Source organism: Vanacampus margaritifer, chromosome 14 (genome assembly GCF_051991255.1).
Source record: "Vanacampus margaritifer isolate UIUO_Vmar chromosome 14, RoL_Vmar_1.0, whole genome shotgun sequence".
In the NCBI taxonomy this organism is placed as follows: Eukaryota; Metazoa; Chordata; class Actinopteri; order Syngnathiformes; family Syngnathidae; genus Vanacampus; species Vanacampus margaritifer.
Window position 1 is genome coordinate 17,682,121 of NC_135445.1, and position 16,446 is coordinate 17,698,566.

Sequence of the window (16,446 nt, forward strand, 5' to 3'; positions counted from 1 at the left end):
AGAGACAGAAAAAAATTAAAGAGGACCAACAGGAGGCGGTGAATGTGCTGATCCAGGAAGCCGTGGATTTTCCACGTGACCTGTGCAACGACATGCTGCAACCACTTGTGAGAACTGAAAGACGTATCTTTGATATGCAGTAGGTCAGGATGGTGACTTCATGGTTGAAGTGGAGACAGAGCCGTTGTGCTGAGTAAGGAAAAAAAAACACTAAAGATAAGCCAGCAACCTGTAATATTGAGTTACGATAGGTTAGGCCAGCCATCTTTAATACCAAAAGATGAACGGGTGACTAAGACTATGGCGATAGTGACATCTTGGTGTCCCTGGTCAGTTGCATTATGTTGACTTTGTTTGGCAGAAATGTCAGCAGAAACTTAACATTGGAAGGGAGTGTGCGGCACGTTGTGTTTTAGTGTTTCATTGAGCGAGTTTTATTAAGTAAAACACTCCAAAAAGAGGTGAATGAAAGTGAAAAAAGTTATTTTATTACAACAAACCCACTTTCATGTGTTGTGCTGGTTGGACGCTTAGAGAAGTGTGATTAGCTTTCCAGTATAGATCATGTTGAGTATTGGATTCATTGGCTGATGAGCAAATGATTTACAATTCAAATTACATTTCTATGCTCATTCATCCAAACGTTCATACAATCAATCCATCTGTTTTCTACAGCTCATGTCTGCCCATCTTAGCTGACTTTGGGCCACAGGCGGTGTACACACTTGACTGGTTTCCAGCCATTCACGGAACTTGCAGTAAAGTACAACATCAGATCACGAGAGCACAATGTCAATGGCTCGACAATAACAAAAATATTCTTCAAAAGCTTAAATTCTGTTCCAGACAAAAAGCTAATATCCAATTTGGAAAATGAGATATAAAAAGGTTTGGTGCTAATTCTGTGTGTACTGTAATGTGAACACAAGTATAAAAACAAACAAATACAACACTTTCGCCTATGATTAAGATGAATACTTGACCAAGAGAGAAAATACAAAGTTGTGGGTTTTCACTGTTTAAAACACAAACACAAAGAATGCCATAAATTGAAAGGTTACACATGTAACTATGGTTCTATGAATCCCAATTGAACGCCAGAGGCGCAGGATGGATATAAGTTCCATTAGAGGTTGCTTCCCTCTTTTCTTCTGGAGTTGCGTTCACATGCCACTGGATGCTCTACCCTGAAGGAACAAATAATTGTCTATCGATATCTTCAATCCGTTGCTGGTAGCCTTGTGACAGAGTTGGCCGGAGCAGCAAAGTTTCACTTTCTACCTGCAGCGGTGTTTCAGTTTTTTTGTGAGAAAATGTATAACATTGTTAACCAAATTGTTTCTTTTGGTGCTTTTAGCACTGCCTGTGGGGGTCAGTAGGGATAAAGTTGAACTTATTAATGTCATACATTTTGTATGAGTTGAGTTCACTTCAAGCAATGCCTGCAGTGTTCCCTCCAGATTCACCATCCACTGTTTGGAAGGGCGGGCAAGGGCCATCCGGGTTTTCACTGGAATCACTGCTATGAAATGTCAACGTCTCTGTCTCAGTCCTTTTAGCCATGCCTGGTATTTGCAATATTGCCGCCACAGTTCATTAGAGATAGCAGTCTGGCGGTTCAGCCATCCTTAGCGTCCTCCTCCCTCAAATGTAGCAATAATTCAGCCTTCTCTAATCATGGAAAGAGTGACAAGCTGATTTACAAGAGGAGGATAAGTGAAGAAGGAGCAAACGGAAGAGTTGAAGGAAGAAGACACTCAAGTTATCCCATCTGGTTTCTCAGCAGACCTGTAAATAATAAATCAAGAAATATAAATACTAGGGCTGCAATAATGTTTAGTTTTGATTAATCTGGCAATAAGTTTTATCAATAAATCGTTTGAAAAACATGTTTTATATTACAACTGTGTTTTAGGTTGAGTGATGGGGTTATTGAATTGATGTATTACAATGTCCTATATGATGAGAAGTATTTGTCAGTCTTATTTTGCCAGTCATTATTATTTTGTAGTTTATATACAGTTGCTGTGACCCTTATGATAAATGGTGATTTAGGCACTCATAGTTTGTCTTGTCTTATGGAAATGTCCCTTATGATGAGAATATTGTCATTTGCTACGCTATTAGTCACTATTAGTTTGTATAGTAAAACAACAGTAAAAAAATAATCGCTGACCGGTAAACAACTTCAAATTTTCTGTATTTGCACTAATTAAAATAATTACTATAAGGATACTAATTGGAATACTTTTGATAAAATAAGAAATACAATTTTTTTAAACACCTTAGAACAAATATCACAAATCATTTAATTTTTTTATACACAACTGATTATTTTATTTATATATATTACTGTATAGCAGTTTTATCGCACCAAAATATTTTAGCTTTTGGACAGTATAAACTCTCAATGAATATGTAATATTTGATATCCCAAGCCTTAATACTGGGAAAACTTGGAGAATGGAAGCCTTGTGATTTGATTAGGTATTGTTAGCAAATTGACCATTGATTGTATTTAGGGAACAACAAGTATGGAGGAAGCAACAATGGCTGAAGAATTGGTTTCTCATAAATAGATCTAAAAAAAACAGATTGACCTATTTCATTTTATATTTTCTCATTTGAATAACTGATCATTTTTCCACGAACAAGGTGAAGAAACTAGATTTAATTTGATTTTGCCACTGTTCAACTGAAATGGCCAGTTTCAATGAAACTACAATACTTGTGTACGTGTCATATTTGGCATTGGCTGAACATTTGCTCTTATTTTTGCGAGAGGAAAAAATAATAATAAAATAAAATAAAAATTATATATATATATATATATATAAGCAGAAATATATCAGTATATATATATTGGTTCAAATTGTCCAATCTCAACACAGTGGCTGTTGTTGTACAAGCTCTTAGAAAGTTAGGGAGGCGTGTATTGTGATTTCTAATATGCAAATTAACACTAGCACAGAAATACGCCTCACCTTCTGGTCGGACATCATGCCATTAGCCTGCATGTGTGTTGGGTGTCCACTGAGTAGTCCACCTCCCGGCCGATCGTGTTCGCAGAAGATTGTTCCGTTGATGTAATGAAAGCGATCACCGGGGACCAGCCGGTTCCGACAGGTTGCACAAATGAAACACTGACACAAGAAAGAAAGACTTGTTAACATTTTGTCACAATAACAATAAGGACAATGATCGCAGTTTGATGTTACAGTGAGGTGATGAGTTACATAATCAAACTCACCTTTAGGTGGTAAACGTTTCCTTGTGCTCGCATCACCATCTCGCTAGCAGGGATAGCCAGTCTACATGCACTGCAAGCACCACTGTTTCCAAACAGCCTGCGGAAACGCATCAACAAAACTATATTGTTTCCATCAAAAGCTACAACATGTAGTATGCTATTTTTATTAATAGCAATAAAGAGAATAAGAGAGATAATTTAACAGCCAGCGCACCTCTGATTTTGTGGTAGCATTAGCATTGATGCCAATGTTACTGTTCAAAGTTGTTTGCAGTGCAAAGCTATTAACTCTTTTAACATTTTGTATAATAATTAAGACTGTTAAAAGTCGACTCATCCTTGAAGACTCCCTTTACATTTCCTTAAATGCTACCCTTCTATCACACTTAAGAAAAATAGGAGTAGCTTTCTTTTATTTTAGCATAGCCTAATATGGTTCTGCTATACAGTCTTTCTTTCTTTCTTTCACACTTGATGCATGCCAGTTATGATTGTACATTGTAGGTCAACTTAAACAATCGGGAAAAAATGTGTTCAACCAAGGTTCCACTGCACTGTATTCCATTTCAGTTGTCCATAGCACTGTCCTAAAAGCTTCCACCTTATTTCTTCTTTGCACTAAATATTCAAGGAGCTCAATGAACTTCTTGAACTCCATGTTAAAAAAGGACGGAGAGAAGTTGGAATTTGCTGTTGGCTGATCAGCTGTAATTCAATTAACTGCTCTGGCAAAGCGCCTGAATGGTTTCAGATGCACACTTGGGAGATTTGAAGGTTAAGGAACAGCTTTTGCTTGTTTGGAATTCTAACAAGTAGTTTAGTCTCTTGTTTCATTTGTCTTGTGTCATAGCCAGTACGTTTTCATTGTAATTAAGATTGCAAGACTAATGATTAAATTAATTAAGGCAGCCGCAAGCTTGTTTTTAAGTGATGCTTTCTACTGTAATTTAATGGCTTCGGTTACAGTCGATTGACAACTCAGCTGTGCTGTACATGGAGCAAAAATCAGACATACAAAAACAAAGACAGTTAAAACAATCAATAACATAGAAACAAGGTTCATGTTTCCCTAAGCATGCATGATATTCAGTGACAGGAACCTAAGGGTCAAGTAAATCCCCTCCAATGAGAACATTACCAATTAAGGTATTAAGATAAGATTGTCATGATCAATTTAAATATTTAAATTTTATGAGACTATGGGCATGCCACCAACATTTTGGAAAGCTTTCAATATTTTACTATTCCTGCAAATAAGCCACTTTCAGAAAGACTCACTACTGAGTTATTCATTACTTTGTGGAGTATGGAGCAGAAGTTTGTCAGCAACAACGAAAAATCACCCCCCCCCCCCCAAAAAAAAAAATTGATTGGCATACTGTATTTACCTATCGCATATATGCGAGAAGATGGAAAATTTGCATGCAACAAGAAAAACTGCTAGCGAACAGCTGGCGAACATCTTTGCAACCTTTGAACAAACCCTGACAAAATTAAATAAATAAATCACCGTTTGCTACGGTCGCAAATGTTCACTGCTCAGTGGGATACGGGCTTAAGAGACCATGAAAAATATTTAACTAGGGTGGAAAGAAAGGAGGAGAGCGACTTTAAAACCTTGTTGATAAAGTTACTCTTTGTTCTAAGTTTAGTTTTTTTTTTGTTTTCTTTATTGTTAATAAAGAAGGATACAATGTTAGGCAGAGGTGTACTTAAAGCAATTTAATAGACAATATTATTTATAGCTGTGGTGGAGAGTTGGGGGAGGGGTGTGCGAAATTCTTCTTCCTAGGGGCGCGGGAGAAAATAATTGAGAAGCACTGCATTGTATAGATATGGTAAAGCACACAAATAATTTATTTTTGCGTCTATTGTCTTGTTTATTTTTTTTAAACACTTGCAAAAACAACAGTGAAAAGGTTCAATGTTTACTTTAAACATTGATTGCACAGTTTACATTGTACAATTAACTCATCTATTAATTAAATAATAATTACAATACCTAACCAAATGGATACACCCTAATGAAGACCACCAGTCTTGGCTCCAATTAGAACAGCTAGACTCACCTTTAATAGCACTCAACCTCGCCTCAAAAGCCAGTGAACAGCATTGCGTCGCAGATGTGGTCGCTGCAAAATATATCCAGTATTGTCTTTATCATTATTACTTAAAGTGAATTTAGAGGTTTGTTTCTTAATAATTTCATGAGCCCATGGTGTCTGCTTAACTGTTTGTGTTTTTTCCAGTTCCCTGGTCAGGTGAATAGGCAGCACCTCCGGTGCAACCTGCTCTGCATCATCATTAGTTAGGTTCTTAAAGTGGAAGTCAAAAATTGTCTTTGCAATATGTTCTATGTCTCCACTAGTCTAAACACGGTAATAGTTTGTGGAATATGAATTAAGCAGAAAATTCCACCCATTTTTTGCTCCAATTTTATTTATTTTTATTTTCGGTGGCCGAATATTCAGCGCATCACTAAAAATAAATAAAATAAAAATTACCATCAGATTATTTTAATTAACAAAAACTAACAAATAACTCAAAATAAAATGCAAATTTTTTTGTTTATAAAATAAAAACGAAAATGCTTTAAAAAAAAAGAAGAAAACTAACTGAAACTACATTTTACGTTTACAAAACTAACTAAGACCACACTAATTAATTCATATGATAAATATTGTAGAAAGACTACAATTCATGCACAAAGCAGAAAAAAAAGTTTCTCACAATCCATGGGTTGAAAAATGCTTGTAAGAAAAAAATAGAATCTAGAGAATGTTTCTCAAACAAAGAACAAAAGATACAAAGTCTAGGTATAAAAAATATATATAAAAATAAACTTGTATCTATTCTGAGAAGACAAAAAATGGATTACCAGATTACTAGGTTACTAAATTACTAGAGAAAAGTAAAAGTAGTACAAAAAATTGGTAATTTATGATAAAGAGGAAATTGCAAACCAATTCAATGACCACTTCGTGAATATTGACACAAAATTTATCACAAAATATCTCAGACGAAAATATCGATCATGGAATCATACCAAATAACACAAACTGTATTTTTCTTGAGGCCGTGTACAAGCTAGTGAAATTTTGAACATAGTTCAAAATTTTGCTAGTAAGAAAAATCTAACGACTCTATAGATATGAATATGTCCCTGATAAAACAAATAATAGATGTGGTTGGACGAGCCTTTCACGTATATCTGTAATTTATCATTTATAACTGGAATCTTCCCAGAACAAATGAAAATAGCAAAAGTAGTCGCAATAATCAAAAAAGGAAATAAGAATGATTTTTTTTTATTACAGACCTATATCTCTACTCCAACAGCTGTCTAAAATATTGTAAAAATTGTATGCAACAAGATAAAATAAATTCATAGATAAGTATAAAAATTTTAAGTAACAGACAATTCGCTCCAATCACTACCATTGAATTAATGGAGTTAACTGAAGAAATTTGCACAGCCATGGATAAAAAAATAACATGTTCTAGTAAGCGTTTTTGTGGATTTACAAAAAGCATTTGATACCTTAGGTCATGAAATAATATTTTATAAATTGTTTAAATATGGTATACGAGGTGTTGCACATCAATGGGTTGCCAGTTATTTAAAAAAATAGAAAACAATATGTTGAATTCAATAGTAGGCAATCAAAACACAGTTATGTAAATTGTTGGGTGCCCCAGGTATCAATTCTGGGGCCAGTACTTCTTCTTATTTATGTGAATGATATTACAACCTTTTTGAAATTGTTCAAATGTATTTTGTTTGCAGATGACACTACTTTGTTTTATGCTGGGAAAAATATATACAATGTATTACATACAAGTAATAGAGAATGAGTTCAAGAATATTATGAAGTGGTTCAATGCTAACAGACTGTCTATAAATATAAGAAAAAAACTGATTTATGATTTTCAGTTGTAGAAATATAGATGTCGAAGCAACACTGACTGTGCAAGGCATAGAAATAGAAAGGACTAATGAAATTAAGTTTCTAGGTATCATTATTGATGATCATTTAACATGGAAAGTGCATATAGAATATGTCAAATCTAAGGTATCCCAAACCGTAGCCGTGTTAGACAAGGTCAAAGAATCATTAAACAAGAATGCTTTGTTATTGTTATATAATTCATTGATTGTTCCGTACCTGACCTATTGCATTGAAGTGTGGGGGTGTGCAGACAAAACCTACACTGAATCCATCTTTCTTTTACAGAAACATGCTATTCTTGTTGTTTGCGGTTGTGGATATAGAGACCACACTAATACGTTATTTATACAACTAAATACTTTCAAATTTAATGGATTGATGGAATTAAACCACGTTAAAATATTGTACAAAGCCCATCATGAAATTTTACCAGTTAATATACAAACTAAATTCATAAAAAGGGAAAGTGAGTCCAAATTAAGAGGAACAGACATTTTTTCCAAACCTAAATATAGAACAAAACAAAAAGAAAGCTGTATTTCAACTCAAGGTGTCAGTCTGTGGAACAATCTGGATTGTAAAACAAAATCTTCTCAGTCTATTTGTATTTTTTTTTAAGCATAAAAGCACAATTACTGCAAAAATATATATAGCAAAAGGACACACAACTGAATTATTTTTGAATTATCTTGTTATAACATTGAAAGCGTCTTGACCGCTCGTTTAGTTTTTTTGTTTTTTTAGTTGATCAGGAGCAGACAAAACAAGTTTTACTTCTGCGTCTTCCGTTTCAGAAAGGGAGGTCACTGAAACCAGAGAAAAAGCGATAACTCTAGCCTGTTTCATAAAAAGAGATAATTTAAGCTCTCGGTCAGTTACCATAGTAACAGAGTCCATTAACCTAACCTGGTTGGTTGCAGGTTTTCCACAATGAACCTCAAGGTTTTCTCTGTCCCCGCCTCCTTTCAGGAACATTTCCTCATTCATAAAGTCCGCTGCGGCAATTTTTTGCATACAGTCTATAGCCTACAGTCTATAGCGTAAAGTCCACTTCTGTCACTAACATGGCATGTCCTTTTGACAATTACCCTATTGATGAAGGTGCCGCATTATTGCGCGGGGAATTAAATATTCGTTGTGAGATTGTTACCAGACCGCGCATAGATATGCTGGCATTTGCGGACAGTTATCTTTTTGAGTGGTACCGTTTCACATCACAGTCCATCACCTACATACACAACTTAATCCATCCTTACATTTGCAACATTACCGGCGCCATAGTCATGCGCTCACATCACAGCATATATTGTGTGTTGCGCTCCGTTTTTTTCTCTTATAACCGTTTAAATCATGCTTTTATATTTCATCTTAAGTCAAGTGCGCTTTACCCCGCAGGATTGCACCTAAATGAAATGAATTAACGAGTTACCATTCAACCAGTTTCCCAGGTAATATTATTTTGATTGCAAAGGACTACATTTAAATTTACGCATTGACCCGACACCCGTGCAGCAACGTTCTCCCGCACAGTGCCGCACACTGCGCTTCCCCATTGCCATGGTGACTCGACGATGGGGATCCATTGATGCGGACTTTTTAATGTACAGTGGCAAAGCCAGGTGAAACAACTCTGTGTTGATATAACTACCTCAAATCAGCTGTCCTGGAACCAAAAAAAACGCAGAGTTTCCTTTCTCAGGGCATGTCAACTCGCTGTTCAGGGTTAGTCTCGGTGTTTGTTGAACATGCTTTGTGAAATGGACCCCAGGAGGAAGGGGGGAAAAACACAATCTCAAAGCGGTGAAAGGCTAGTGGGCTAGCGTGTGCATGAGGGAAGCGGGTGTTGGGCACCTGACTATCGCAATCTTGCAACTTAACTGACAGGAACAACAATCAGAGCGCCAAACAACAGCCCTTTCTTAACAATGACAACAACTTTTTTTTCTTTCAGTGCTACTTTTTCTAAGCATGAAAAATTAGTAGCATAGCGTGGCATTAGGACTGAAATGCGGGAGTCTCACGCTCAATATGGGAGTGTTGACAGCTCTGCTTTTACTACAGTAATGACTAATAAAGAAATAACTTGGATGAATGAGAAAATAACCACAAGTATACAGTATCCGCACAGTGTAGTGTCATAACCTTTGTTATTCTATGATAAATAAAGTTGTAGTTAGCACACAGAGCTTATCTGCGCATTATTGGACACACTCTGTTGGTGGAATGAAATGCAGGTCAGTCACTCACTCGCGCCTCATAACTCCTCCCTTGCCTTCTCTTCTGCATTCTATCCCTCGTGTTCATGTCACATAAACCATAGATCACACACTACCAATATTCCGGCAACCCTGCTATTATTCCTTGCCGCTGATATGAATAGCAGCGATTGAGGTTAGCTTCAGTCAAGACGTTAGCTTTCAGCTAACGTTGGACGCGTCCACTAGTTTGTAGCTTCTACTGCTCATGAATGAGCCACCACCTTATAATTCATTCACTGCCAGCCTAGTTCAAATGGATTTTTGACGTCTATAGCTGTCAATGGCATTGAATGACTTAATACCTGTAAAAAACGCAGAAGCGTTCAGTAATTTTCATAACAAAATACGGAGAATCCGTTACACTTGGCAGCTCTTTCATTGTCAACAGTTTCTAAAAAATCCACTCTTTCCTTGGTCTACAGTTTCCTTTCTTTGTGGTAATCTACTTTTTCCTTGACAATTATGCCATGTGTTTGTGGTTCAATAAAAAAATATAGTACCATGTATTGTGCATTGTGGAAATTTATTTTAATTAATTGATTAATTTACTTTTTTTTTTTTTAACAAATTAATATGCACGTAGAATTAATCACATGTTTATATTGCCCATGTATCCATGTCTGCTATCATAGTGGCGTCACATTCAGTTTAAAAACTTTGTACAGAATACAAGTACTGGTAAGAATGTGTGTTCCACTCACCTGATGTAGTCGTTCTTGCAGAGGATCATGCCTCCTTTGCTGTAGCAGGTGCTGCTGTACTCGCCCAGCTGAGCGTGGCAGCAGGAGCATTTGAGGCAGCGCGTGTGCCAGTACTGCTCCATGGAGAAGAGGAGGAAGCGGTCTGCAATTCGACCTCCACATCCTGCGCACGAGCGACCTGCTGTCGCCCCCATCGCCGGCACTGTGGGCGCCTCCAACCTGCTGTTCACCATCACAACTAGAGAAAGACAAGAGCAATGTACATTGCTGAATAAGAAAATGACAACATTTTTTTTCTTAAATAAATAAATGAACACATTGCAGACATTCACTTCACACTTAAACTCGAGGATATAGTTTGTTACACACATTTTAAGAATTTATAAGGATCTTTAAAATTGTGTAATGCGTAAAGGGTTAGCACATCCGCCTCACGCTTCTGAGGTTAAAGATTTGAATTTGTGCTCAGGTCTGCCTGTGTCTTGCCCCTTCAGCTCCCTTCCACATTCCAAAACACGTTTACTTGAAGTTCATTGTCCATAGGTGTGAGTGGTTGTTTATTTATATCGTATCTGTAAGTTTATTTAACTCCTAAAAATCGAATAGCTTCAAATCAGGAGGTGCCAAAAATGCCCTTCCTCACAATATTAATAATGCTTTATCTGCTTTCACATCAGAGTTTAATGAATTCTTCGTTGGTCAATGCCTCCACAAGCCAGGTTTGAAAAAATTAGCCAATTATTAATACTAAAAGACAAGACGGTTTGTTCAAACATGCTAAGAATAAACAACAAAGAAAACATGACCAAGAAACCAAAACACAAATTATCATCACAAAAATATCAATTAGTCCTGGCTTTGAATAAGCTGGACCAGTAAATTATTGGCACTTTTGACTTAAGTGTGCAGCTGAAGTCAAAAGTCATAACATTGAAAACAAAACTTAACAACTACCACCATGAGCAAATTATTGAAATAAAAATACACTATATTTTCAAGTCAAGAAAAAGTACAAGGGACATACAGTATCTCTCCCTTCCTAAGGTGACACTTGGCACACAGTATACTTAACTATACTTAACTAGGTCCATCTTGGCTGTAAAACTTGTGACATACATAAATAGAGCCACATTCATACGTCTCATACCCATACGCAATTACATAAGTTCCATTTTCCTTCATGTTTTCAGCTGAAAAACCTGAGCTGACTCATGCATAGCTGCGAGTAGCATTGCTTTTGCATCACACCGTGATGCGCAGTTTGTGCTATATCAGCAGTATTCCCTCTTGAGCTGCTTCCCTCCTAATCAGCGGCATCAACAACAACAACACAATATAACTGCAAGGTTATATATTTTCCAAATGGGGTAACAGAGGCCAAACCGTCTTCTAGAGCTGCTGTTTTCACAAGGATTTTCCAACAAGCCTTTCTACAAATCTGACATTGCGGCAGCTGGATGACTACAGTGAAGCACACTGCCCTCAAGAACTAAATTTTTTTGAGGAGGAAGGTCATTCCATGCCAGCCAATGGGTTTAAACAAGCAGATTTTGATTTCAATGAAACTTGCTCTACTTGTTGATAGTGATAGGGCAATACTAAATCTCAAATTTTAGGTTTCTTTTTTTTTTCAGCAGGGAAATCCTGGCAGCATGAACAAATTACACTTTACACACTTGACTTCTGTATTTTATCTGTAAAATTAGCATTTTAACTTGTGCGCACTGATTTCCCCATCATTGAATGACGAATAGTAATCGCTGGATGTTTTTTGCCACACCCATCCCTTACTTTGACTAATATGATGTATGATTCGAGCATGTAATTTGTCGTCCTCAAACCCCCGCCTCCACAATGATTCATTCGGATGGAATTTTGCCCGTTTGCCCCCTTGGCAAGTTTTCTGGGGGAAACTCTGGACTGCATTGTCACACTTGAGAAATACAGAATGTTGTACTCATTACTCAAATCATTGTTACATTACACATTCCTTATTGATTGATAGTAGTTAATTATTATATATCTTTTATTTATTTTTTTTATTCACAGTTCAGTAACAGTTGATATTGGACCGACACCTATCTAACAAGAGGAAGCACATGCCTTGATGCTCTGACCACAATGATTAGATACACCTGCACAATGAAATGAGCTCCAATACAAGAACAATATTAGAAACTGCATCCTTACAAATAGAATAATAAATCATTCTTGGCTGACAATTATAAGCAGTTGTATTTTAGTATCGATTAGTAGTATACGTCTACAGAATTGATGTTTGGAACAAAAAAATATATAAACGCACTTCTGGCCTAAAGCCTAACTGCGCCTCTGTGTCATGTATGTCTTGTGCATGGTGCGCGTACGTGCACTTGAAAAAACTCCGTTTTTCTTAAGAGTCTAAGCTGGAGTTTGGGCTGTGTGCAAAGTCGGCCTCTTTTTGTTTTTTTCCCGTTTCTATCCCAGTTGTGTCATAAAACAACAATACTTGTCCGTGGGGACGAGCATAACGTCACTCTCCACCACTTCACCCATCCCCACCCCCAAGATAGAGGGAAGTTCCGCCTCCATGCCCTCGACCATCCAGTCACAAAGTAAAAGCCTATGTGTGTTTATTTATTTGTTGACTGGTGAAAAACATTTTATTTATGTCAAATAAAATAACTCGCTATGGTATATGTTTTATTTGTTGAATCTTGACATATCCTTAATTCCAAATAGCTTTCATCACTCAGAATGTTAACTTCCGGCCACACACATTCAGCCAATCACAGATGCAACTAGTAGACAGGTGTACTGTTTTGAACTAACACGGAAATACAGACGCGCTAAACTTTTGCTAGACGAGGATACGAAATAAACTACGGTCTTACCGCTATTGTTGCAACATGATTACTTAGAAAGTCAATACAGTTTGCAACTTTGCATAGATAGTGGTGAATCTCTGCTGAAACCAAACCAAATGGTTTCACGCAACGTCATGAGCAGATAAAATGTGGATAATGTAACACAGCCAGCCAGCCAAGCCAAAAAGGAGCCGGCAGCATGAACAGAATGTGGAGACCTGTTGACAGTTGTTGAACCAAGATAGCAATAGTAGCATTAGTTTTAGCAAAAACACCTGGCCACCAGAATGAATGGCGATGTTCATGCATTTTTTTCATTAATGTCAGAAAAGATGTTGTAAACATATAAACATTACATATTTAATGTTTATTTATTTTACCTTCACAGTGTATTTATTTCCTATTCATTTCAATGGGCAACAGTTATACGTGGATTTTCCGCTATGGCAGGGGTGTGACTGTATACTAAAAAGTTATTTAAATGGGTATATTTCTTACAGCTTCTGATTGAATTGGAGATTGAGTATCATTTTCTTGACCCGAAAATTTTTGACTGCATAAAACCATTATTTTTTTTTGTTACTATATTTACACTAACTAAGCAAGTTATTTAAACTGATCGGATAGGCTTTTTTTTTTTTTTACTCTCTGATTGGCGATCCTTATCATGTAAAGCCTATCCGCAATGCATCTTTAGCAGCTTTCCATTTGCTTGGCTTTATCAACTGTATCGATTTCATTCGAATATTTCTATCAAAGCGTGATTTCAAAGGTCAACACAAGTCCTGCTGAAATCATTTGTTTTAATTGCCCATCAGGTTTATTTCAAATTGGTGTTCAGCACATGATCCCCACACACCTCACATGCCACAGAACTTTCTTTTAACACCTTTGCTGTAATATTGGACTGCATTTCTACCTGAGGAAATACACTTGCTAGCAACAGTATTAGTTACACCTGCTCAATAGAGTGAGCTCTAATGCAGCCTCTGTAGCTGCCATTAATAGTATTAGCAGTATTTTATTTTATTTATTTATTGTTTACCAATATGCTTATTGATGTATTTAAAGTTTGCAGTGGTGAAAAACATAATTACGTAATATTGCAAATGGCACCTAATTGCTAAATCCAGATAGGGCAAGAAGGTTGCCAAGAAAGTTGTTTCTCTAAAGTAGAATGTGACATACTAAAGTGGCCAATTACTTCAGTTAAAGTCAAATATCCCTTGGCATACTTAAAGATGTCTAAATTGATTAGAGGTATGGTTATGGTGTAGTACTAATTTAGTTAATCAGAGCTCACATTCCTCACCTTAAGTATGAGTAGCTATTTTAATTGTCTCAAACTATTCCTCCATTTTGGACTGTGTGCACTTTTGGAGAAGGAACAAAGGGGGGGGGGGGAACAGAGGATATTAATTATAGCCCTAGCTAGATGTTCACATCTATAAGCACACACAGAAGGCTGTAAAGGAAATTTGCTATTCAAATAATTTATGTTCTCTCTCGATGTACACACAGGACTACAGCTGATCAACAGTGCTGATAACGGACTAACTGTATAAAGTAAAACCATCCGACAGATGCCTTTTACAGTATACATTGGAATAAACCTGTCAATAGCTGTAACGTACTTTAATGTGTCTTGAGGACTTGAGGGTGCCGGTTCAAGCATAGTATTTGAGACAAGCTATTGTACAGTGCACGTGCAACGCACTGAACCACCAATTCCACAAGCTCTTTCACTTTATGACATCACTCCATTGAATCCAGCTTGTAAATGCTTGTGTATGTAGCCTGTATACATATTTGTAGGGCGTGTTCAATAAAAACTTCAATGAAATTTGACTGAATTGTGACTCATTAGAGGGAAAAACAATTTTCTATATAATGTTGAATCTAAACAATAATCTATATTTCTTTACAGTTTGTCTGAAATGGAAAAAACAAGAGTATGAAAAAAATAATCTTATCAGTTTGCCTCAAGCTAGAACACTGTTGTTATTGTACTTTTTTGTGGGCGTTATGAGTCAAGATGTTGTTAATAACTAAAATGTTATTTAAATATATAATTAAGTATGTGGCCAACCATTCATTAAATCTAAAATATTAAACGTCACTATAGAAAAGCTGACTAGTCACACTTTGTTTTGGTGTTTAGCTTTCCACATCATCTCTTGCGTGACTAACATCCAGTCGCCAGTTGGCAAAACTGATGTAGCCTACAGACTCTGTGATATATAGTACAAAGTCTCCCTACTAATTTTTGGTCAGCTGGGAATCTAATATCATCGCTGAAAAAATAAATAAATAAAATAAAATAAAGAAAAGGGGATAACCCATTATTGGCAATAATTAAAGTTAAACTTTACAAATCGTCACAGAGCGCAGCGCTGTTTATTAGGTAGAAAAATAAGAACATAGTAAACACATGTAAATCATTGAACTTACACCACTGGCCCCAGGAAGACGCTGAAGAAAATGATCAAATGGTCGATGTTTCTGTGCTCTAACTTGAAGTCCAAGAAATAAAGAATGGTTTCAATCCACACGCGACAATCGAGAGTCATAAAAACAGCAACAGCTCCCCTGTTATAGACAACAAACAGCTCAGGTGACAGCCAGCCACTTTCACTTTCTTTTTGTCTGTTTACAACCACTGTTTGGCAGCGAAGCAAAGCTGAAGCAGGCGCGTGCTTGTCTTGTTAAATACGTCATCGCTACTTGCCCAGACGTCGAAAAAGGGGCGTAGCTTTTGTCAATCGAAATGAAATACCGTCATTATTTCATTCAAATGTTTCTTCAACAAAGCGAACGTGGTGTTCCGTGTTTGCATTTTTGCATTTTTTTTGTTAATTATAATGCTCTGCTTGCAAACAACATGAAATTGCGGGATAAATTGCATGAGCATGCCCTTCCACTGGTAAAGCGGTGGGACGTAACTACTTACAAAAACTTCAGGTGTCCGTACTTTACTCAAGCATTTATTTTACTGACAACTTGTGACTTATATTCCAAACATATGTACAGTTAGCCTACTGTGCGCTAGACTTTCTACTCTTTATTGAAATACAGTAAATATGCTTACTTTTTCAACCAAGCGATTTCAGTGAGGTGGAAATAAACAGGGACAGCAGTGAAATGAACGTGTTGAACGTGAACCAGACAGCATTAATTAAGTTTGAAGCAGATTTGGAGAAGCAAGATATTCCCCAACCATTACCTTTATAAGAGGAGTTTGCTGTTGGCTCTAATATTTATTTGTGGCCTACACATTGTTTAATCAGAAAAAACTACAATACACTAAGTACAGTGTATTTTTATATTGTTGTTATCATTAACTATTTTTTATTACTCGGTCAGTTCAATATGTTGGCAAAGTTAGTAAAAGAGGGAAACTGTTGTGTGTGTTTTTTTTATTTGGGCCTGTTATTAAAACTA

The 16,446-nt window shown here is 36.5% G+C and overlaps 1 protein-coding gene across 1 annotated transcript; it reads right to left on the bottom strand.

Annotated features, from left to right (window-relative positions):
• Nucleotides 1–466: 466 nt before the first annotated feature.
• Nucleotides 467–15,706, bottom strand: LOC144064116 (LIM domain transcription factor LMO4.1-like). The gene is made up of 5 exons (XM_077586380.1): nucleotides 15,457–15,706; nucleotides 10,160–10,397; nucleotides 3,251–3,347; nucleotides 2,985–3,143; nucleotides 467–1,788 (listed from the first exon to the last, which is right to left on the bottom strand). Exons 2-5 carry the CDS (start codon nucleotides 10,390–10,392, stop codon nucleotides 1,780–1,782), a joined length of 498 nt encoding a protein of 165 aa, XP_077442506.1. The 5' UTR covers nucleotides 10,393–10,397; nucleotides 15,457–15,706; the 3' UTR covers nucleotides 467–1,779.
• Between the last annotated feature and the right edge of the window lie 740 nt (nucleotides 15,707–16,446).

Excerpts from the sequence above, each read along its gene's own strand:
- LOC144064116 (XM_077586380.1), bottom strand. The coding sequence starts at position 10,392 with ATGGTGAACAGCAGGTTGGAGGCGCCCACAGTGCCGGCGATGGGGGCG. Across the intron at positions 3,348-10,159 it reads TGCAAGAACGACTACATCAG|GCTGTTTGGAAACAGTGGTG; the intron begins GTGAGTGGAACA and ends GCGTTTCCGCAG. Across the intron at positions 3,144-3,250 it reads GAAACGTTTACCACCTAAAG|TGTTTCATTTGTGCAACCTG; the intron begins GTGAGTTTGATT and ends TTCTTGTGTCAG.